Source organism: Saccoglossus kowalevskii, chromosome 10, assembly GCF_978046115.1.
Source record: "Saccoglossus kowalevskii chromosome 10, keSacKowa6.1, whole genome shotgun sequence".
Classification (NCBI taxonomy): Eukaryota; Metazoa; Hemichordata; class Enteropneusta; family Harrimaniidae; genus Saccoglossus; species Saccoglossus kowalevskii.
In genome coordinates, this window is record NC_140650.1 from 18,507,053 (window position 1) to 18,531,809 (window position 24,757).

At 38.0% G+C, this 24,757-nt stretch overlaps 1 protein-coding gene across 1 annotated transcript; it reads left to right on the plus strand.

Moving 5' to 3' along the window:
* The first annotated feature begins 1,380 nt into the window (after positions 1-1,380).
* On the plus strand, positions 1,381-23,393 carry LOC100371827 (uncharacterized). The gene is made up of 31 exons (XM_085504329.1): positions 1,381-1,613; positions 3,494-3,658; positions 4,022-4,828; positions 5,064-6,350; positions 6,594-6,755; positions 7,351-7,493; positions 9,887-9,985; positions 10,301-10,507; positions 10,625-10,723; positions 11,608-11,680; positions 12,151-12,248; positions 12,380-12,581; positions 12,780-12,992; positions 13,186-13,460; positions 13,747-13,917; positions 14,286-14,402; positions 14,492-14,617; positions 14,778-15,103; positions 15,244-15,407; positions 15,628-15,707; positions 16,064-16,258; positions 16,882-17,015; positions 17,414-17,498; positions 17,801-17,998; positions 18,278-18,415; positions 18,626-18,771; positions 19,151-19,274; positions 20,699-20,844; positions 21,213-21,333; positions 22,030-22,271; positions 22,702-23,393. The coding sequence occupies exons 2-31, from the start codon at positions 3,514-3,516 to the stop codon at positions 22,862-22,864; spliced, it is 6,486 nt and encodes a 2,161-aa protein (XP_085360455.1). The 5' UTR covers positions 1,381-1,613; positions 3,494-3,513; the 3' UTR covers positions 22,865-23,393.
* Positions 23,394-24,757: the final 1,364 nt, after the last annotated feature.

The following is a 24,757-nucleotide window of genomic DNA, read 5'->3' on the forward strand; positions in this document are numbered from 1 at the left end:
TGTTTTGAGTTGATGATCCGTACCAGTAATTCTACACGCATGCGCATTTTGCTAATATATAGCAGAATTAAATAAACCATGTTGGCCATATGATGTAAAGCAATTACTCAAGCGGTATGGACGAGGCTTGGTATAATCAGAGTGTTGGAAGTGATGTCATTGTATAACTCTGTTAAAATAACGGGCTGTGATATAAGCGGTAATGTTGGTAACGGGGTGGTAATCGGCTATAAAACTCTTTCCTGAAACTCTTTATGTGATATTTTGTAGAATATTTTTCATGAATTTATTTCGCTTCAACAATGTTGAAAAATAACAAAATTTGCAGAAGACGATAACAACTACCCTAAAGGACTAACATGTAGTCTGGTATTATGGCGATGCTGCCTGTAAATGCATAAACATGTCAGAATAAATGAAAGTTGTGTAGAGTGAAAGAAAAAAAAATGAGAATTCAAATTGAGAACAATGTTTCTTTCATTTTTCTCATGTGATAATTTTAATTATTATAGTAATATTTAGTGAATATTGTGGAAAACGTTTGGTAAATATAAAGTTTATGTAAATTTAAAGCGCGGTAGTCGTCGCGCTGCGCATGTGCGAGATATATGGGTCTCATATAAACAAAGATGGCGACTTTGACTGTTGTGTAGATCAACGAGTACGAACTGAGACGTTTCAAGCTTTAATTAGGCAATTTTCATGTGATTGGAAGGTATCGAAGGAGTCACCGTTGGTAATCAGTGCAAGTCGCGCCCAGGTCAAACCTCATACTTGTGATTTCCATTTGAAGAGCGCATTGGACTGTAGGAAATTCAATGTTTATCAACACAAATGTCGCACATGCGCAGCGCGACGACTCCGCACTTTAATGTCATTTTAAAGGAATGATACATATAATCAGCACGTGACTGTCAATCATCCTCATCAATTCCGCGATTTTAGTATATGAAGACAATTTGAAATAATTAATCTTCAATTTTGGGATAATTACATAAAAGAAAGATTCATTCACTTCTTTCAATTGTTGTCTGTAGGTTTCTGTCGGCAATGACAACGCGATAACATACACCTGTGAGTGCGGAGATACGAATGGTAAATATAAGAATTGGCAGGAGAACAAATATAATTATAAAAGCAAAACCACGTTCATTTATTAGGGAATAGCCATAATAATTACACCAACATAATCCCGAAATGTAGCTTACAATTACGTGAAGGAAATATATTTTGCACTTCCTTCCCCATGTTTATAATGGTCGATCCCTAATCACGAAAGATATAAATAGTGGAAAGTGAAACCACTTAAAGCGTCATTGCATCGCCTGAACAACAACCACGCTTTCTTTAATGTATGTGTTTTTCCTGTTGACTTTGTCGGCATTGACTTGGCAGTACGCATTGTCGTATCCACAATAGATACTGGATGCAGAGGGCAGGAGTTCATGACGCAGGCGTGTTTGGGCTTATATGTCAGGACTTTATTTAATAAATATGCTTACGTCGAAAGGTGTGTAAACATTGCCGTTATTCGGCGGAGCCGAAGTACAGCACAGTGAAAGGAAAGGGGAAAAGTGATCGCCCAACCTTCAGAAGATTTGGGCGAACGGAGCGTAAGTAGAGCGTCAGTTGATCCCCCCTTTTGCGCGTCCAGACATAGCTTCCCGTTGTTCAAACTGGGAATTCCACGGATAAGGACTAACTCAACGGATTGCTTGCATGCTGGTCAGTGATCTAGGGAAGTACAAGGCAGTTACAAGAAGGTGAATGTAAAAGTGGTTAGTACAATCACAGTCCCTCCACAAAGGGAGGGACTGTGGTACAATTCACTCACAATTAGCTCAAATCGTCATGAGTGGAAAGTAACCTTGTAATAATATGCATATGAATAGACTGTTTCTATTCACGATGAGAGAATGAAAATCAGTCGATGCGCATGTTAGTGGGACCTCGATCGTATGAAGAATATACGACAGTATTTCATGTTTGATTTAATGTAAGTCACGGTCGGGTTTGCGCATCCATAACCCCCTGGAATACTACTCTTCTATAGTTTTACCCGTTAACTCCCATTTATGTGACATAACGCTGGCAGTTGTAAGATATAACCGAAAGCTGTGTTAATTGCTTGTTGGTGTTTACCGGCGTTGCCATGGCATGTCCTCCATGTTGGATTTCTTTCAATGAATTGTTTAATTGGTAACGCCTGAACAATGTAACGTGTACGAGTGTGCACCAAGTAGTGCAATTAAAAAGACGTGAATCAAAGGTAATGGATTGAACAAAGCCGTTTACGCGGGGAGATTACGTGGGTGAAATGGCGGTGACGTATCTCAGCTAATTGCCTAGTCGAGTGGGCGTTCACTCTCAGCGACAACGTACGCTGTTGTGCTAGATTAAGGTTACTAACACCGGTAGGAAATCAGAAATAAGAATTCCTGTTTTACTTACAATAAAACAAATAAATAAACAGTAGTGTAAAAACGATAATATATTTATTTGGTTGGTGTAATTTTTCCTACACATGGCCAGGAAAACTAAGAAATACACAGTCATAGTAATGATCAACATAATCAAATCAACTTCAAAACAAAGCTATAAGATCAATTCATTCTCATTTTTAACGAGGTGGTATGGTTATCTCTCAGGGTTTTTTTTATATATGTTCAGTAAAACCGATTAGGATATGATTATAATATTTAGTTTTAATAATTTTTTATTAAAATATATCTTATTGAATATCAATGTGAATATCATCATATATTGAAGTTCTTGGCTTTCTCTGACTGCGGGCGAGTAAATAATAAATTAAAATAAAATGAAATATATGAAATAAATAAGTATTTTTAAAAATGGGAATAAAATAAAAATAATTAAAAAATTATCTTCGATATTTAATATTGATGTACACATCGAGTTTTGAGTTGATGATACGTACCAGTAATTCGGCATGCATGCGTACTTTCCTAGTTCATAACTTAGTGTTGATATCAATTTTATCAATTTTCATATTCTGAATGGCCGCCGTTTTGGTATACTTCTCTATATGATGAGACATGACCTGGTTTCCATGACAACGGTACCGGACACTCTTTATTTGTTGCGGAAAACTGTATAAAAAATATATTTTCTATTAATAACTCGAGAGAAAAAAACTCACTAATAATCGTGTAACAGTTAAATTTAAGTTAGCTTCCACTTCTGATCATGATTTTCCCAGATTGCCCCATTTTAAACAAACTTTCATAGATACCTCGTAATAATCCATTTTGCAGATTATCTAGCATCTGGTGAACGTATTTGATTCATGGATTCACCAGGTAATACATCATACACACTGAAAGATCATTGTTCGAAGATTGTAACATGTTATAATATTTATATCATTTAACCACGTTATGTTAACTTATTAATTCCTATACTTCATGATTGCACCAATAATGTCTTTGTCTGAGAACTGACTTGTCAAATAAACGTTTATTTAAATTTCCAGAGTAAATAAATCATTGTAACATGGGATGTGGAGCATCAAAGAATCAGATTGAAGTCTTACCGAGAACGTCTACCCCCGCTGCAACAAAGATATCAACAAACGATGCACCACATCAAACTTTACGTACCAGGAGTCTCCAATCACTGAGGGCGGTCGCAACAAAAGGTAAAAGTCACAATTTAAGCGAATTGAGATTTTTGTATACAGTGTAAAGATCTACCTAATCCACTAACATGTCTGTATTTGTCTATTTTGTTTTAAATTATCCTTAAATTGCGGGTTTTGTGGCAGCCAATTTGTAGTCCCTCATTTTCGCTGCGGGTAGGGGCAGATGCGGCTTTGATAAAGTCACGTTCGGGTGGCTCTTGACTGCAACCTCAGTCTCATCCAATATTTGGAGTTCATAATTATTCATAGAGGGCATATTAGCACCAAACACCTACCATGTACTGTTAATAACACAATAGTATGTTTAGTAATTTATTTTTATTTTCTATTCCCATTTCCTTTCCTCGCATGACGATAAAGACGACGAGCTAGTACCAGTAGTTACAAACTCTGACCTTGAGGCAGAAGAAATCGATGATAATCTAGAAGAAGAACTGAGACCAAAATCTGTAGGAACAGTAGACACTGATTCTGAAGATGATGGTCTTCCAATTAGCTCTGTGAGTAATGCATGGTCACAACCTGAATCAGATCGAACCGATCAGGAGACTGGAGAGTCAACGGCTCCTACAGCTCTAAAAGACGATAGCCAAAGAGACGAAGACGCAAAAAATGATTTAGTTACCGACGATTTGATAAATCGAAGTACAGACGCTATTGATGGAGACAACAAAGACGCATTGCTGCCTTTAGATGGGAACTTACAGAAAGAGGAAACAGAAAGTGTGCAGATGGAAACATATAAAGCCACTGGAGCAATAACTGACGATCCCATTCCTGTGGATGTATTTCAAGTAGATCAAGATATGCTGACTGACATAGAGGATGAAAATGTATTAGGAGATGCAGAAAATGAGAATAAAGTGAAAGAAAATAAACCAGGTCTTGAAACTGCTTCTACATTTATAACAGAAGCAATTCCTGAAGACGAAGATGACAATATAGATGATGAAATCAAAATTGATCAATCACCAGATAACACATCAGTAAATGAAGTGGCTAGCTTAGAAGCAGAGGAAGAAGCAGAACAGACAGAAGCAAATGATGATGTTTCAAAAGAGAAAACTAATGAAACGGAAGGGGAGACTAAAGTCATTGAACAATCTTTATTAAATTCCTACCGCGAAGGAGTTAAATTACCAGAAGAACGTGCGAAAGGGATTACTGGTAAGATCAATCGAGCAGCACACTTTGGATTATATTTTTATGCCTCGAATGATTTGAGAAGCAATTGAACTTATCAGAACTCAGCTTTCTTACATCATGTACATTAGGAACGTCTAGTTTTTGTTTTAACCACTTTGAAAACGGTGGATTATATAAATATAGGTCATATATATTTATTCTTTAATTATATTTTTATTAACATCGCATACTCATATTGTTCATTATCTCCTTGTAGACGGCAGTGCTTTCGTTCATGCCAGAGCGTCTGCTAAATGGCCAATTCGCTGCTTTGCTGATCTAACTAAAATCAATGTGAATGCCAAATATGGCGGATGTGCAGCATTATTTCTGGTATCTTGTGCCTATGGAGGCAAAGATGAAAGTACGAGTGAGGTATTTCTTCTCGGATGTGGCTTTGATAGAAACCACTACTACTCGAAAAGCCTCATCCAGATATGGAATGGGCATTTCGGGCCATCAACTGCACTACATACAGACGAAGAAGGTGGCCTGTACTGTGATTGCCTTTTTGGTGATAATTTTATATCTGTTCTTCCGAATGATCCTAGTTACTGTGGCAAAGGGTGTGGTGGTTTGGTTTGCCAAACTGGGGATACGGACGACGAAAGCTTCAACCTCCCATATAACATGATTGAAGACAGAAATGGTGGGACTTCAATGATTCTCTGTAGTGCTGAGCTATCGGGTGCTGGAGAAACTGAGGTTGTTTCGGCGGTATATGTTTTACGTACAGGTCGTCAAAACAAATTTGGCGAACTGGACGACAATAAGATATTTAAGAAGCTGTCTGACAATGGAACTGATAAATGGAAATTTGGGACGAACTCTGGTGGGCAGCTCACTATTGCAGGGCCTAAACGAACTAAAATTGCCATATATCACAACCGCACCGACTGCGGCATAGATCGGCAAGGACAGAGGCCAAATGTGATGCATTTCCAAGCTTACCGGGGAAATGAAGAAACGATAATTCTAGATCAACTACCTAACCATGGATTGGCTTTAGTATTATGTTCAACGAGCCATGGAACCGATAGTGAAACGTCATCAGCACTCTATATGGCTACAATGTCTGAGACTGTCAAGTATGAATTCGTCCAAGGAGTTACGTCCAAGGAATCAGCAGATTTGTGGACAATTTTTGGAAAAGATGGGAGAATGATTATAACCGGACCGTCTTCTCCGTGTAGGTACGGTGTTTTCTGTAACACTCCCTCGCGACAGAGTGAATCCATGCCAGGTAAATATAGCTGCCTAGCAACAGGTAAATCTCAACCAATTAGAGGAAGTATTCACGTTGACATGGAAGCCATTACTGGATGGGTGTCTGACAAATCGGAAGTTCGGATCACAGTTAACGAAGTCATATTTGGAACGTACCAGGCAGATCAGCTCATCCAGACAGAAAATGGAAAATTCGCGTTTCAAAAAACATGGGAAAAGGAAGAATCAAAAGCAGGAATTTATTTAGTTCGTGTATATGCAATAGATACCGACACAGGTAGAGTAAAACAAGTTATCGTTTTATAATAAACCTTAGGTGTAATTGTCTTATTTGCTAATTACCGCTGCGTAATCCTTAATGGCTATTCGTTCTCCCAGATAAATATACATGGACGATGACATTGGCAAATTATCAAATAATGCGACACATTCATTGCAAACCCGATCCCTGAGACGGAACCAAATGAAGATCCTAACAAATGAAGTTAATATATAATATTTTAATCATTTCTGTACATAGATGGTGAAAACAGACTGCTGGAATTGGATGGTTCACCGTTTAGTCTAATACGACAACCAGAACGGGTGACATTTGCCATAAACTGCGGGGGACAAATATACCAAGCATTGAATGGCATAATTTATGAATCCGAACATAGGCATTATGTCAACTACGGAAAAGGTATGTATTGTGCAATACTTCCGAATATTAGCAATAGTGCAGTTAGTGCAGTGTTTAATTTGATGATATGCGTTACGCCTAAATTGCGCCATCTAGTGACGAACCGATTCTGTGACATTAAAATCATGGATGTAAACAATGTCGTTCAACTCTGTTTGTTTATGTAATCTCAATTCTGAGATATTGTTTTTTATTGACGGTTAGATAACGAGTTAATGCAAATCTACTAACAAGATTGTGAATAATTGGCCACCCAACCCTGAAACCTGGCGGATACAATCAGTATCCACGCTGTAAAGGCCACATTTACATCCATTTACATCCAAGTATTTCGATGCTAGAGCGTGTGATTTATTGGAACGACGCAACATGGACAAAGCTAAACTGTGAATCAACTTCCCTCGATTATGGAAAATATTAATCCTTCACCGCCAAATTCTACTTTAGTCAGATTCAGTAAAATAAACTCCCATAATTTCTAGCCAATTGAAAAATTATGTCAATTTGTTCCAGCAACAAAAAATATGTCGTTAGTGTGTTTCGCGATGTTGGCCCTTTTTCTTTTATTTCACTGTATATTTATTATTTCTTGCAGGGCCATCTTGTAAAGCCCTTGGTGGTGTAAAATATCCGGCAGTGCTGTTCCAACAATTGAACAACACACATGACGGGTTCCTATACGGTTCCTCTAGGTCAACGGGCGTGGAAGCAGACGATGAAAAGCATATTCTTTACGAGGTAATGTAATCTCTTTACGATGATCTAGTTGACAAAATTAACCATCGCGTATAACGAGCAAGGCATTCATAGTTACACAATTCCATATTATGAACCACAAGCCGCCATTTTTTGTTTTTTTGTTTTTTTTTCTTTTGTTTCACAATTTCGCTCATTCATGATGAAACCACAGTCCCTCTATCCCCGGTCTGGAAACGACTAGCGTTCTTTTGTCTCGAACCGCAGTGCGGGTAAACAAACCGTCCACACGCGGGCCGAGGAAGTCAGGAAGTCAGACAGATTACAATACCTTCAAAAGTTACCGTCATGCAAAGCGATACCTCATTGTATGACTTCACTTTGACTTCAAATTCGGGCAACCACAACGTAAACAAACATGTAAACAAAATTATCACTATGAAATTTGGGTTTTTTGAACCCTGATGCGCATCACAACCAGCCTACCAACTCATAAACATCCAGTTCCTGCATTTCAAAGATTAATATCGGGAATTATGTTCATTTTATCGTTTTAATAGGAACAAACTTCGCTAAACAAATCTTGTCAAAATGGCGTCGTTCATGTTAACGTAGTCGATCGAAAAACCTGTGATATTTCTGATTCTTGGGGGGTTCATAACAGTTCAAGTCAACTATACAACAACTAATGACTTTATTCTATGCAAAAGTATATAACAATGCTTCAATGTTTGTATATAAATGATTATTTTAGCACAGAAATGAGTACATTGTCATTTCAAAACGTCGCCATTTGCATTTACGATCTAAAAAGCATCCATAAAAGTCGCTCAATTTAACATTAATAAAATGCGGTGTGACAATTAACAAATCAGCCCACCAATTTTTAATGATATGTTTCGATCATAAAATGTCAAAATCGAAGACAAATATTGGTTTCGCGCCGAGAAGTATGGTACATAAAATTGAGTTAATTTCAATCACCCCAAAATCAAAAACGACAAATATTTGGGTAAAGGTATGAAAATTTGTTGCGAAAATGTGTCGCTGCTGGTAAAATAGATGAATTAAAGAACTACTCGCCGGCTAAAATATGACCTTATACAGATATCCTGAATAAAAAATTATATGAAAAAGTACGAATTCTGGAATAAACAACTAAGTTGTAAAAAAATACATAACACTGACGATGTCAAATCACGTACTGATCACGTGACAATGCCTTGCCCACACCCGCAATGCGCCTTTGCTAGAGAAGGAGATCAATTCACACCTAATACAATGACCGTTTCTAGACCGGGGATAGAGGGACTGTGATGAAACATTATCAAAGATGTTCTTCAATGATAAGGTTCTCTTTTTTCTGGCGGCGGGTTAAATAATTGTCACCTCTGAATGATGTTTCGAGATGATATTTTGAGAAGCAGCGATACATGAGTCATGTATGGCGTTATGAACTAATATAACTCGCTGCCATCATTCACCCGTCAAGTCATTTTTATTTTTAGTAAATCAATAAATTCCTTGTTCGCCAGACATTGCCTGCTTCATGTTACTTCTATTCGTGTTTACATTAGTAATAGTGAGTCCGAGTTTATCATCAAATTCGTCATTTACTTGATGGAACGCAAATGATCGTCGAGGTCTCGCAGAGAAAGAAGGCTCTACGAATTCTGCATTTTCTCTCGTCGTCGCAATGAAACAGTGGACGCGATGACAGCGGAGAGTGGAACACTATATCGCTGGTTCCCGGCGGCCCTTGCGAATTGCAAGTAGTACACAGGTAATGCCCTTATTGTTCAACTGGAGCGGAACTCCGGCTAAAAAGCACGTGACTAGGAGGCGTAATTTGAGAACATTCCAATTTTCGTTTTTCCGTACACAAATCTGTATTATTGCAATAGCGTCATGCCATTCAGTCTAGCTGCTTTAGACTTGCGGTAGCTCTGGTATGTGTTTTTCGCTATCTGTGTAACAAAAGAAAGTTTTACATTCACACAATTTTTGGGATCAAAAGGAGAACCCTGCTTTATATATAGAACGACCGCGAGCGCATGCGTTGACGTCAGGTAACCAAGAACAAAGAACGTGGAGGGCCAATCAGAATGCCGGAACCATTACTAGTTACTGGTCTCTTCTGGCTTTATGCGTCATGACACTTGAGGCGGGAATCAGCCAAGTATCACTATTTGAGGTGCAAAAAACAAAAACTCGTGGATCTCTCACTTCAGTGAGGGATTGTATCGGCCAATCTCGGATACGGCAAACTTATACCGAATAATATTATAATGACCAATATTGCACCTCGACTACAAATAAATACAAAAGTAAATGTTTTATTTGAAGTACCGCATAATGCTGAATTGAATTTACAGTCACTCTTGACAAATTTAAGTTTAGTTTATTGATTATGTGTACACTACATTTGTCAACAGGTTCCTGGTTTAAAGAACGGCGAGTACAAGTTACGGCTGCATTACCCCAATTCAGGAAAGCAGACTTGTGTTGTACAGGGAAAAGACAGAGGCAGTGAGGTACATGTAAATGAGTGTAGTGCTTGGTTAATAGTATCACACTTATTCGAAGGCACAGCTTAATGTGTTGTACACTGATAACTTTAACACCCCATGAATGGGTTTCGTCAGGTGATGAAGGAGTAAACGTAAAGAGAACACATTTTGAAAAAATACATGAAAATTATTTCGAAATGTGCAAAATTACATACACAAAAATGTTCCTGTGACACAATAATTCATATAAATAAACAAACACGAATATATTTATATAATAGATGACTAAGTAAATCTATTTTTTCTGCAACAGCATTAAGCAATAACATAATATTTCAGATTTCAAAGCAATTACAATCGATTCCGCGATTACATGATGGGTACCTTCCGTGTCTGGCTACAATTCCAGTGACCGTCACCAACCAAAAACTCACAATACGCCTTGACAGTGGAATGATTTGTGCATTTGCATTGATGGAATCTGACTACGAGGACCCTGTACACGATGACGTTTTTTTGAAAAGAGAAAGAGATCAAAAGCAAAAGGTAATATTATGTTTCCTTTTTTTCTCTCTCTCCCTCTCTCTCCCTGCGTTCTAAGTATTCTGCTCACCCACCAAAGCAAGTTATCATTAATTAAATTATTTTTTTAATAAATCTCAGCTTTTAGACTCAGCTACTCCGATGGCAACCAGCCTTGGAAGGAAGAAACTCACTATAGCCGGATGGTCACAGAATTTATTACAAAATGCTAGTGGCGAGGTAAGACAGTAGTGACGTCATCATTAATACATTTAGTATATTTTTTTTTACTCGTCTGAATGACATGTTATTCCCATCAGAATGTTGCGTCAACATTTTGCCAATTTTAAAGTATTTTTTTTTTTATAATTTGCTTTTTAATTTTGGATCAAATGGACTTTTTTAGATACATATGTCGATCAATAATTAAAAAAAAAACAAATTTTGTGTAAGGCGACACATATTGACTTTATTTTTAACACATAATGGTATTAAACATTGAATTGCGATTTATTGAAATTTATAAGTATTTCAGGATGACTAGATGAACTCATATTTTCTGCATCATAGAAAGGCGTGCTGTGGGTGAATCTTGCATACACCTCCTATCAATTGCGCCCTCTAGTGACAAACACTTAAATGGGTGAAGGCCGCTCAAAGCGCCGATGTTGTTTCGGTCCGTAGTTGTACACCATAGAAGCTTATGTTTCTGGGAGGTGTTACTATATTCTCGGGGACAAACAACCACACAATCAAACATAATTGTAAATTCAAACGATACTGCCTCCACTGATATACGTCGTTTTGACATACTAGTAATAGAAGCGATCCACCACTAGAGGGCGAGATTTATAGGTTGGTGTATAATATTGATGTTTCGATCGGTTTTCGCACGTGTGCTTATTTCAGGTCCCAGTTCCTGTCCTGTTATCTTGTAAATTGAAACACTCCTCTAATTTGTCAACATATGTCGATGGACTTTCACTCTTACAGATGACGTTTCGTTGTTAGCAATGTATTTCCGTTTCCCAAAATACATTCTCATGCGCTGAATCACATACTGCGATTATATGAAACCTCTTGATCTAAAACAAAAACTCGCAGTAATTGTATATGTTTTTCAGTCAGGAAATTTATCTCACTGGAACTACGGTGGAACATGGGACGTACAAGGTGGAGGATACGAAACAGAAAAAGGTAAACACATTGTAATAGTTATATCCGTATTGCCATTATAAATGCTGATAACATGGACGTGTTAAAGCGGGTGAGTCGTCACTTGCGCATGCGTCAGATGGCCATAACGTGTTATTGTTTACAAACAAGCGTCTACCCATGAGCCTTTTCGTTTTTAGCGTGTGTTGCTATCGTCGCTTGGGAATCAATTCGCGCGCGTGCGCAGGTGACGACCCTCCTGCTTTAAGCAGTATGAATAACATTGTTTTCAATAACATAAATTGTGATATAAATATATGATTAGATTGGTTTACCAAGGTATAGTTTAATCAATTATATTTGATTTGAATTCATTGAACTCCAAGTGTTTGAAATAATGTATTGTACAGTTCTGCGATAAGCATACTCAGCCTGTTGAGTTAATGCGAAAGGTACTGGGGTTGAATTTCAAATATTTACATAATTTTACCACCATCTATCATTATTTTCAGCTTTCGTATCCTCTCATATGTGGTGCAGTAAGTATCAAGAAGTAGATCTTACGAAGTATTTCTCAGAAAAACATCTCGACACAGCACCGGAAATACAGGTATGTCGGAGATTGGCAATTGAGGGCGCTCTGGGCAAACGCATTCGCAACTGGGCGGAATTTCGGACAACTAGAATAACTTTCTACGGAACCCAAATCCATGTTTTTTTATTTAATTTTATTTTTGTCAGATTCACGAATGGTATCATGAAGGTTGTTGTGGGGGTGGTTTCTATAAGTTTGAGGCGACCCTACTTAACGCTGCCGGTGATGTAGTCAAGAAATACAATTCTGGCGAGATTGGGACAATATATTCTGGTAAATGGGCGAAAGAGGGCGTGTCTTTCAAAGATTATGGGCCCGGAGTCAGGATGGTCGGATTAGAGTCACAGGGTGAGTATTTATCAGGTACTTTCAGATTTAAAAAAATGTTACGTGATGATTTCGCATCTGTAGATGAGGTCGCCTTGTAGCGTCACAGTCGTTCGAATGTCGTGTAAGCAAACATAGCGATTCACATGCGCTGTATACGTCGATTGTATCATTTTAAATGTATATCAAGTATTATTTATCAAGTTCATGTGATTTCAGGCAAAGATGATAAATTTTGGGGAGGCCATTATGGTACTAAATGCGCTGCTGCTTGTATTCGAGTCAAAAGTGAGGTAGAGGCTGCGGAAAACGATGTATATGATGACTTGGATCTCCTGGAGAGAGACGCAAACCAGCACGATCAGCTTGCTCTAAAGCTGCTAACGGATAATGCCGAATTGTTGGCAGAGACTGGCGCTTATGATGCGCAAGGTAAGAACTCGAATCTTGCAGAAAATTATTTTCAAAAAGGCCTCTCGCGTGATAAAAGAGCGACTTTGCTGTTATCTATGGCGTCATAACGACGTTTCAGCACTGGAGGGCGCTACTATTTGCGAAATGCAATAACAGTAATACTTTTTTTTCATCATTAAATATATTATTATTCCTCATTTCATTCTTTTAGAAGTAACAATAACCGAGACTGGCGCCGAGCAGAACGCAAAACGGGAGGTCAGGAGGAAAACAGATAAAAGGAAAAATCGAGAAATTCGAGTGTTTGTTTCGAGTACATTCAGAGATTTTAAAAGAGAACGAGAACATTTGATTAAGAAAACGTTCCGAGAATTGAATCGGATATGTTCTGATCGCAATGTGTTCTTTACGTACGTCGATTTGAGATGGGGAATAACCACGGAACAGACAAAGCATGGACGTACCATAGCCATCTGTCTGCAGGAGGTAGGTGTAACCCAATACTCTGTCGGAAGCGTAGTTTATATTTCTATATCCCCTCTATTTTTCGACAGCTACTTTTTGACTGCCTATCCCTTATCTTAGCGCCGTGTAATTGTCCGATAATTATTACCGCCATTGCTTCTTTTGATGCATAATATTCCCCTCAAGCTTAAAGTTCCGTGGAGGAACACTGGGCAACCGAAAGCCTGTGAGACGGCGATTTCGCCAAATTACTGCGCAGGTTACATAATGGTGTTGGTAATACTATCCTGTATTGTTATTGTTGCAGATCGACCGGTGTCGTCCATATTTTATATGTCTTATGGGTGATCGTTATGGATGGAGTCAGAAAGAAGACGAGAAAGACAAGACACTGGATCAGAGTTTTGACTATGCCGTCGATAACCATCGTCACTTGAACTGGTTGGATAACTACAGATATAACACAAGTGTTACCAAGGTAACATGCGCTACATAATTATGCTTACAATTCCGCTGGTCGTATATAACAGTAGATTAGATGATTTTTTTCACTTTAGTGTATTGTTTCCCACGGAAATACACGAAGAGTTCAAAATACAATGCAAATGAACGATAAATTGCAAACGGGCGAACATAAACGACCATCGTACGTCACCGAATAACTTAATAATTGTAAACCGAGACAGCACGATACGCCACGTTACACCGCGCCGCGTCGCGCCACGTCACGTCACGTCACAGCACACTACACCACGTCGTGACCCGGTGTCGTGCATATTTCAATATTCGTTGCATTGCAAACAAAAATCTGCTTTATTCAATCACTAATTACAATCTTCTTTACAGTTGGAAGTCCTATACGCAGCGTTGTTGGACACAGAAGCCGCAAAAAGTCGTTCGTTCTTCTATCTCCGAGAATCTCCAGACAAACTGAATTATCTGGTAGACCCACAAGAAGTAGAGGTAAATATGTTAATGTGGATGTTTAGCTTAGTGTATTGGAATGTTCTACATCGAATATATTATAATCCATATCTGATTCATTGGTTTAGGTGTATACATCAGAAAGTGAATGGCACCATGATAGACAATACGATCTAAGGCGTGACGTCACGGAGAGTGGCCTGAATATCCGTGCGTATGAAAGCCCAGAAGAAGTCTGTGAACTAATTAAAAGGGTGAGTGGAAAATATCAGATTCGGAATTTCAGATCTTGGAAAAACGAGTAATAAATTCGAAATGGAATCCAGCTTGCTACGAGCGATACGTTCCTTAGTTGAACGGGGTTAGCATAAAATGTCTCGATCTTCAAACACTTTTGTTAATTTCTTATTCAAGGACCTGGAAAGCTGTGTGGAAGAAGACTTTCCAATCGGAACAGAACTGACACTGCTGGAACGAGAACGAGACGCGCACATGGCATTTGCTGAGGCCAGGCGGCGAGTTTACATCGGGCGCGGAGAGTACTTTGACCACATTCAGACTTTCGTTGGTGAACAAAAACAAGTGCCACTTGTCATTCTCGGAGAATCTGGTTCTGGGAAATCAGCACTGATTGCCAACTGGGTGGCTAAATATGAGGAGGCGAACCAAGAAGCTTTTGTTTTTGTTCATTTCATTGGTTCCTCTGCGGAAAGTGCCTCTCATACAAAACTGTTACGACGGTAAGTTGTTCTAATATAGCTGTTGTTTTGTTATTGGTACCTAGTAGGACATCCGCCAACATGGAATGTCATATTTATAAAAAAACAAAACCTATTTTTGAACTATTTTGATAAGTAAAAAAAAAACTTTTCACTTTCAGGCTGATGGAAGAATTAAAACTGTATTTCGATTTCGACATGGCTGTTCCGTCATCGGACAGTAACCTGATCCGAGACTTTCCTGCGTGGCTCCGATTGGCTGGCTCACGTGGAAAGGTTGTCATCGTTCTGGATGCGTTAAACCAGTTAGACAGCGGGGCTGGTGGTAAGTCATTTCAACTCGCATTACCTGTAGGCATGTATTGCATTTCATCACCAAGATATGTTAGAGTATAGACTGCATCTGCTATCCAGTGCATGGTTAGCAGAAAGTTATACGGTACTGTAACAATGTCTTGTAGTCGCAGTCTGTAAAGTACTGTAATCAATAAATGCATTTTTGTTTTACTTTTTTGTCGATAATCGTGTGATTATGTGTTTTTCAGGGGAGGAACAGGATCTGTTGTGGTTACCTCGACAGTTGCCACCAGGCGTGTGTGTAGTGCTTACCACATTGGTCGGTAGGGTATGTATCACGTTAGTATAATGTACCAACTAAAGCAGGAATCTCAGTACCACAGAGAACAATGAAGGAATTAAGCCAATGAATTAAGCATTACAGTACTCGATATTGCTCCCACCAGGGATCGCGGTAATATACATTTGAGGTAAAATACCATTTGACTGCACATATTTCCCAATTCGGTGGTATTTAAAATACTTGCTAAATACTTGGAGAACTAACCAATCTTAGCTAGGGTGGACAAAATGGCGGTGTAGCTGACGTACTCTGAACAACAATATACAATTTAATGTTGGACTCGGTAATTATCCGTAATTGTTTTATTAAAAAACATTGCTGTACTTATTTTTTGATTAAAGGCTTTTGATGCTGTCACCTCGGCTGGCTGGCCAACATTTCCCGTCCACGCATTGAAGCCTGATGAGAAAGAAGCGATCATAACGGGATATTTAGAAGGAATCTATGGAAAGACGCTCACTGGTGAACAAAAACAAAATATCATCGACGCCCCTCAGAGCAATAACCCATTGTACCTTAGGGCTTTACTGGACGAGGTACGTCAATTATGTACATTTTATGCCTTATACTAGTATATAATATTCCCCGTATAGATCGTTTTCCGTTCACGTGAGATCCCGCGTTATGCGTGAAATCGAACGTAAAAACAGGACAATCAAAGGTTGTAGTGGTGACGAACATCCCGTGGGATTTGACAAACGGGAAATTATTTTGGGGAATATTTCCATGCTTAATAATGTGGTGTACACCGTGACATTTGATGATGGCCAATTTCGATGAAGTATGGGTGTTCAGACGCAACGAAATAAAGAAATAAGCTAATAAATAATAAAGAAATTCGAGTTAAAAATAAAATCGTTGATACTAGTATTTGCGGCAGACGTTCGGCGCGCGCCTTTAACGCAACTCGCGAGATCTTGCAGTTGAACGGAAAATCACCTATTATTATACGTTGTCTGTTTCTTTTTAGTTTAAAAATAAAAATTTTAAAAAAAATTAATACGCATGGCTTCGGTGTCAATACTTTTATGTGAAATTGTCGAGTTAGATAAATAAGGGCATCATGGATTTTTATTAAATTCAAGTTGTAATTACTGTACTCATTCAGTTGGATTGTGGCTAACGGCCACCACGACTTACATATTAAACGTTCTTGCAGCTTCGTGTGTTCGGTGATTTCGGCAACCTAGGGAAAAGGCTTGACCATTTGTTGTCTGCCGAAGACCCGAGTGTTCTATTCGGCAAGATACTGGAACGTCTTGAACAAGATTTCGAAAAAGGACAGGATGGCAGGTGAGACTTGTTTATTTAATAATCACATCATGATTCGTTAAAACAATGCTTCTATAAGTACGCCCTCTAGCGACAAGCGGGTCTGACGTAAACGGCTGTAAGCGACGTTATTATAGGCATCATTGTTGTCTTAATCTATGAGTGTGTCGTTAACGAACAATGCTTTCAAGAGATAAGTTATATTCAAAACGACGAACGACTGCCAAAAGTTATCTACTTGATATTGTTTGCACCCACCCGCGTCACGTTGATGCTGACGTCACAAAAGCGCTTTGCCGCTAGAGGGCGCAACCAGCAACATATGTATGTTTGAATATTGTAGTTTTGAATAGTATAATCAAACGTTAAAATTGGTAATGTACCATGGTTACATGGACTCGGTATTTGTTTCGTTGTAGGGAATTTCTTGTTCGTGACACCACCGCTGCTATCTGGTGTTCTCATCGTGGCATGTCTGAAGAGGAATTGCTACAGATGTTAAATGTGAGTTTATTTATTGAATTAGTTGGTTAGTTTAATATTGTTATATATGGTCATTGTACGTTCGTTCGTTAAATAAAACATAAAGGTCCAAGTGCTCGTGAAAGCGTCCGCCAACTAACTGAGTGCTTCAAGTACAAAGTTGTTCATTTCATGATGCAACAGTTTCGATTTGTGGTTTTGTATCAGAATTCAAATTGAATAATAATTTTGTCTATAACTATCGCGTGAATAATGCGCGATTTTATAGTTATATAGGTTTCACACACGTAATTATCATATTTTTTTCACTTCGCGTCATCTAGGTGCCTTCCGCAATTTGGTCTCCTTTCTACCTCTCGTTGGATGAAAACCTCATCAACAGAAATGGGATTGTAAATTTCTTTCACGACCATTTACGACAAGCGGTGGAAGCTAGGTACCTTCCAACGGCAGAAGATAAACAACAAAAATATGGCTATCTTGCAGCTTTCTTTGAAAGTCGGGAGAGCGATGACAGAGTGGTGAGTAAATTGAAGTGACTGAACATACATACTACACACACATACGATGATTTTGTAAAATTCTGAGGTGTTTTGAGTTAATATGATCGACATATCACGCTTTTTTGTTGCCGAGCACCCAATAATTTGTACCGATGTCGCCACGAGAGTTTAGATTAAGAACAAAGTTATGTGGGACATTTATTATCCGTATAACTGTTCGTACCGCATCATTCCAAAAATATACACATAATTTAACGTTTATTCATATAGACATTTTTTTCGTATTCTGTATTGCAGGCTGACGAGTTACCTTACCTACTGGCCAAAGCGGGTGACCTTACTAAACTACGAACTGTAATAACAAAACACGATATCTTTCGACGTCTGATGAAAACCGAAGAAGGAAAATTCGACCTCATAAAATGGTGGCAACTGGTATGTAAATACTTTATCTATCGTGATTTGCCATGCAGTGCGTTCGAAATACAAATATTGCAGATTGTTTGTTTGTTTGAAACAAATCTTCTCTATGTAAACGCTATTGGTGTCCGGAATTACTGTGAAATGGCATTGTGGGTATAGATTGAAAGTACGTTTACAGCGAGGTTATATATATATATATTCAATAATTGTTCCTCCATACAGTTAGGTGACTACACTCAGGTAGAATCAGCCTATCTCGACGCTCTGGCAGACATCGATAAAAAAGACGAAGACGTTAAGGATCTTTCTGGTCTTGTCCAATCAATCGCCGAGTTCTTTATTGATTTGGGGTTATATAACGGAGCCAAGTAAGTTATCATCGATTTCAGCTTCTCAGGTCTCTCGAATAGGGGGGGGGGGTATATCGATTACATCATCTCGTCTCATTCTAATGAGCTATTAATATTGCATGCCGCATTGTGCTTTCAAATAAACACAGCATGTATTTGGTATATTAACGAATTACACAAATATATATATATATATTTTGAATTAATGGTACGTGGCGTTAATTCGAAACTTGCTTGAATATTTCTGTATAAAATTCTCAATAATGTCTTTAATGCCGTCTTTGTAAATTGAGGTGAAGACATGCGCAGTTAGAGCATTATCTCATCTAAGTACAATGTCCCGGATGTTTCATAGATAATTATAGCATTCTCATATACTTTTTTGTTTCAATACCAGGTCTCTGTACAAAAGGCTTCTGTCTCAGCTTGAAGCTGAGTACCTGACATCCCACAGTACCGTTGTCAATTGCGTAAACAATCGTAGACGTACACACAGATGTAACCACCCACGTGTCATCGATGTGAGTAGAATTTTAAATTGATATTCGAATTTACTGTGATAGTAATGGTGTTCGTTATGAAATATTTCACACATATTTAATATGTTAAAGTTGTTTACATATGAATACGTGCCGTAATTTAGCGGTATTGCACTGGGTATTTTCATCCTACCATATTAGGAAATGCGTAAGTGTCCTCTAATATTAATCGGTTCTACTAAACTGTTTTGCTCCGCGTCGGTCGATACTACAGCTGTTCTGTCTTCGTGCATACTTGTTGGTATCCTCGTAATAACCTCATATCATTCCAAAGAACATGTGTTTACTTGTACGTATAATTATTATACAAATGAACACCCAAACAGCGGTGGATATACAGTTTTAGGCGAAACTCTGAAGGTCTCTAAAACTGTATGTCCTCCGCTGTTTGGGTGTTTATTTGTATTATTATACCGGATAAATCATAGAACAGAAATTGTGACACTCAATCATGGCAAACTTCAGTTCACGCTTGTAGAACTGAATGCATGTATGAACACAAATATACAAGTTCAGTGAAAGAGTTCAAGAGCAGTGATTGAATTCTATTAAGTTTTATTATGGACGTCTTTTTACTTTCATGGTTGTTTTGATACAGTTAATTTCAACAGCTTCAGTCTGACAAATAATTGATTTTTGCAACAACATGCGGCGCCATCCTGTGCGCAGCTATACGCTACATTGCATTCCAGTTCGCATCACATGTAGAACACTGAAACGAGCTGCACACGAAGCTGCACACTGCTTGAGTATAGGCTTCTGTCAACACCATTCTTTTTCAACAAATACACTGTCAATATACTGTCACAACACACACAACACGTAACAAACTCAAACAAAACGAAGCCGTCATACGGCAAAGCCGGGGCCAAAGCCCGCGACTCTCAGATTATTTAGGTTGACGAACTACGCAATCGCAGATCGATTGTCTCAAAGCGCGTAGCTGAGCGCGCTGGCGAACGCACGACAAGCTTGACTAAAAATCACGCGAATTCGCTACAAAATCCTAGTTTTTCTCTCTATTAAGATAGTCAAATAGTGAACGTAAACGTGGCAAACCAATCAGTTCACGAATATTGCCGCGTATCTTGTTCCCCTGACAAGTTATTGACGTAAATCAGGTAAATTGAGGAGAAAGGTACCCGGATGGAGGTTAACATTCTAATATTGCAAATTTTAACCTCTAATACGGTAATCTGATTGGCTGTCATGGTCATGAGGTATAATAATATTTTATGTGTACGCTCGCCATTCCATAGCGCATGCGCATTTACATACTAGAAGTTCATTATCTGAAATATGAACGATCAGTATATCTTGTGTGCCGCAAATATTTTTTTTTTTATTTAAGGGACGGTAATAACCCAGGGTTAACATTGTTGTACTTACTTTTTCTTTATATTCAGGTGTTGCATAAATTAGGTAAAGTGTGCGAGAAACAGTTAGAACTCTGCGATGCGAGCATGTACTATCGTGATGCGCTAGATCGACAGAACAAAATAGAAACACCAAACCAGAAGTTGCAATTTGTGGAAGGATTAATTGGCACGGGGTAAGAATACTGCCTTGATAGTGGAGCTATCGCACGGTGTACCAGAGGCGGCGGCACGAATTTGGCGGGGGTGGTGAGATCTACTCACCAACCCCGCGCCTTAGGTGTGACCTTACTAGGGGGTCCGGGGGCATGCTCCCCCTTGAATTTTTTTAATTCTAGACCCTCTGAAATTTTCTACATTTTGAGGGGCAAATTATGCTGACAAAAATGGTTTCAGCTTGATTTTGGAGGGGCGACCCTAACATTATTCGAGGAGGCGAACCCCCCCCCCGTGCCACCACCACTGTGTACTTTTTATACTCCATACAAATTTATACTTACAATATAGTTATCATTTTTAAACAGAATTTGTTTTTCTACTGTAGGTCTGTTTTACTGTTGCAAGGTGACCCGGCGGAGGCTAAAAGAGTTTTTCTTCGTGCCAAGGAGGTCGCTGTTGATGCACTGACTCCTACACATCAATATGTCGCTGCCATAATAGGACAGGTATGTGTGCTTGTAGATCATTGCGTGACGTAGCTACAACCCTTCATAATGACTATTAAAGTTACGCACTATTTAGCCGTAACCTTTGTTCTAATCTTCAATAAATAGTTAGATCCTTACCATGGCTTATGGGACTATGTGCCTCACTCGTTCCCGAAGGGACAAGTTTCAACCACCGTTTTATTAGTGATTAGTTAATTTGAAATGAAGAAATGTCATATGGTTTATGGGTCCCCATCATGAGTTCTGATAGATCATCAATGAACGAATGATGGCGCTCTATGCCAAATACTTTTTTGACACCCCCCCCCCCGTCCAGATCAGTAAGATGTTTGCATCTATATTTCAATATTCATGAGTGAACATCATCATCATGAACCCTTATAGTCAATAAACATATTCCATTAATAAGTGCTTAAAAACCTTTTTTAACCGCATCGATGACAAATATTTAACTTAGAAGTTCTATTCATGTGTCAAAACGGTTACTTCAAACGTAAGGGGGTACTAATTAGTTCATTTGTGAGACGTAGAAATACAGCAACTATGGCTTTCCCGTGGTTCCTGTTAGATGCCGTAAAAAGGTCATAGTTACGACAATGAGATTGTGTACGGAATATAATGTATCAGTAGTTTTTAAATACTAGTACGCAATTTACATAAAATAATTTCACGTGCATTCCGTTACCTTCTTAGATTGGCCAACTATGCTACAAACAAGGGAGACTAGATGAAGCACTCGGCTTTTACCTTCAGGATTTGAAGCTGACGCGCAGTCACGTGGGCACAAATCATCCTCGTTCAGCGGCTATCATAAACAGCATCGCGCTGGTCTACGATGATAAGAACGATAAAATTGCTGGAACTTTGTACGAGACTGCCTTAGCCATACTGCTTGAAACGTATGGGTCTGCTCATGTCGATGTTGCACATGTTAGGTAAGTAGAAGTATCACTAAAAGTTGATATTGTTTTAATAAGCGCCACGGCGCGACAGAAATAATATAGTCATTCGTTTTTTTGTTTTGTTATTCTGACTTCTGTGTGCGCAATCGTTTTCACAGCGTGTCAATCTTATAAAGCGTTTATAAATGTACTATAGGAATCTATTGTTTATTTTAACGTGTGTTATAAGTAAGTATATATCGTGCACGAGTGTGTTTTATTTTGGTTAATATGAAGAAAAGAGACTTATTTTATTCAATTTTCAGTCTATTTGATACTTTTTTTTTTGGAAATGTTGTTTTTAATGTTGAATTTGCATTTGGAAGGGAAAAATTGCGTAATCGGTGTTAGCCTGGCAGACAATTGGTAATTTTCAGGAATTTCCGATCGATCATCAATTCCATGACATTCGTGTATTTTACAGGTATAATCTTGGAGCATTCTACTTTGCTACAAACTATTTCTCACGCGCTAAGTACCAACTAAACGAAGCTGTCACTATTTATGAGTCGTTCCTGGGTGAAGAACACGAGCACACCAAGGAGACAAAGGAAGCTTTGGACAGTTTGGCGGGATTTACAAGTTAGAGGGGTTAGCCAATCCTGTGTTTGTTAGAGTGGAGAAGGCGGGATAAGGTTGTCACTAGAATTAACAATTGTATCAAAAAATAATATCATAATGATTGATTTATGATCACTCCGTAGTAACAGCTAGTACTTGCTAGTCTTTCAATCAAATTGAAATGAATTGAATATGTGCAATTATTTACAGAAATGTTATTTACTGAATCGGGCATTGTATAAACTAGGTTATATGTATATATATATATAGATGGTGACGTCATTTTTAGTACAAATAGATTGTATGTTAATATCGACACACCTTCCTCTGTGTGTACAAATCTTATTGTTTTTGTTATTGTTTTTGTTATTGTTTTTGTTATTGTTTTTGATTTTCAATATTGAATATCGATTCTAGTGCATACGGCAAATTGAACTAGTTGTCAGGATAACGACCCTGGTTTCGTTTTGCTGTTTGTTCATTATTTGTATTGGAGTTTTGAATATTTAGATTTTCAATTCCCAGAGGTGTTCTTAATAAACAATAAACATAAAACATGTTGCAAAGTTGCAAATTTGTTCAAGTCTGAGAACATGTGCGTGACATGAAACACATTAAGCGATGAAATCTACAGAAACACAACATTATTATTAACCTATATAATGTTATGCATTTCATACAAACATGAAACTATACAAATATGATTAGTTTTGACTCCCGTGTGTGGAGAACTGATATCTCAAGAACCATATGATGGTTTTTAATGGAACTAATGCCGTTTTGGTTTAAATCCATGCATATTAATTACCTAATTTTCATGATAATTAGTTGTTACATGACAGCTCCACTAAAAAAATTGCATAATGACTAGTCAATCATGATTTTCGACTTTTCTACTGATATCTCAAGTACTAATTATCACATTACAATGAAACTTGGTACATATATTCCATGGGACAATATACAGACATGATATGTTTGGTTGATATTCATGCATATTTAATTACCTAATTTGCATAATTAATAAATGTTCGGCTTTTCTACTGATATCTCAAGTACTGATTATCACATTACAATGAAACTTGATACATAGATGTCATAAGACAATGCAGAGATCTGACAACTTTTGGGTTACCGGTAATATCCATGCATATTAATTACATAATTTGCATAATGACTAGTCAATTTTCGGCTTTTCCACTGATATTTTATGTACTTATCATCACATTACAAGAGAACTTGGTACACAGATTTCATAGGACAATGCACAGACCTGATTACTTCTGGGTTAATATCCATACATATTAATTACTTAATTTGCAAATTTTCGGCTTTTTCGCTCATATACCAAGTACTAATCTTTACATTTCAATGAAATTTGGTACATATATGTTCCAGTACTATGCACAGACCTGATTAGTTTTGGTTAAAACATATTGGCATATTAATAATCTAATTTGCATATTGATTAGCGCATTGGCTCCAAGGTATTTACAGAATTCAATTCAAGATCCTACTACTCACATTCAAGGCACTTCATGGATTAACACCAACCTACATATCGGACCTGATTCAACTCCGTCAACCTGATAGAACTCTTCGTTCAAGTAATACATCTACACTTACAGTGCCCAGAACCTCAAGACATATAGCGATCGCTCATTCTCACATGCTTCTCCGTCGTTATGGAATCAGCTACCAACAGACATTCGTTCTGCAGCCAGTTTACAAATTTTCAAATCTAAACTCAAAACTTATATGTTTCAGCGAGCATTTCTGTGAACTGACATCGTCATTGGGCATCATATGATGGATATTATGCGCTATACAAACTCTTAATTATTATTATTATTACATTTTAAGCATTTTTACTTGTTACTCAAGTACCATTCAACAGATTTTAAGGAAACATGGTACAT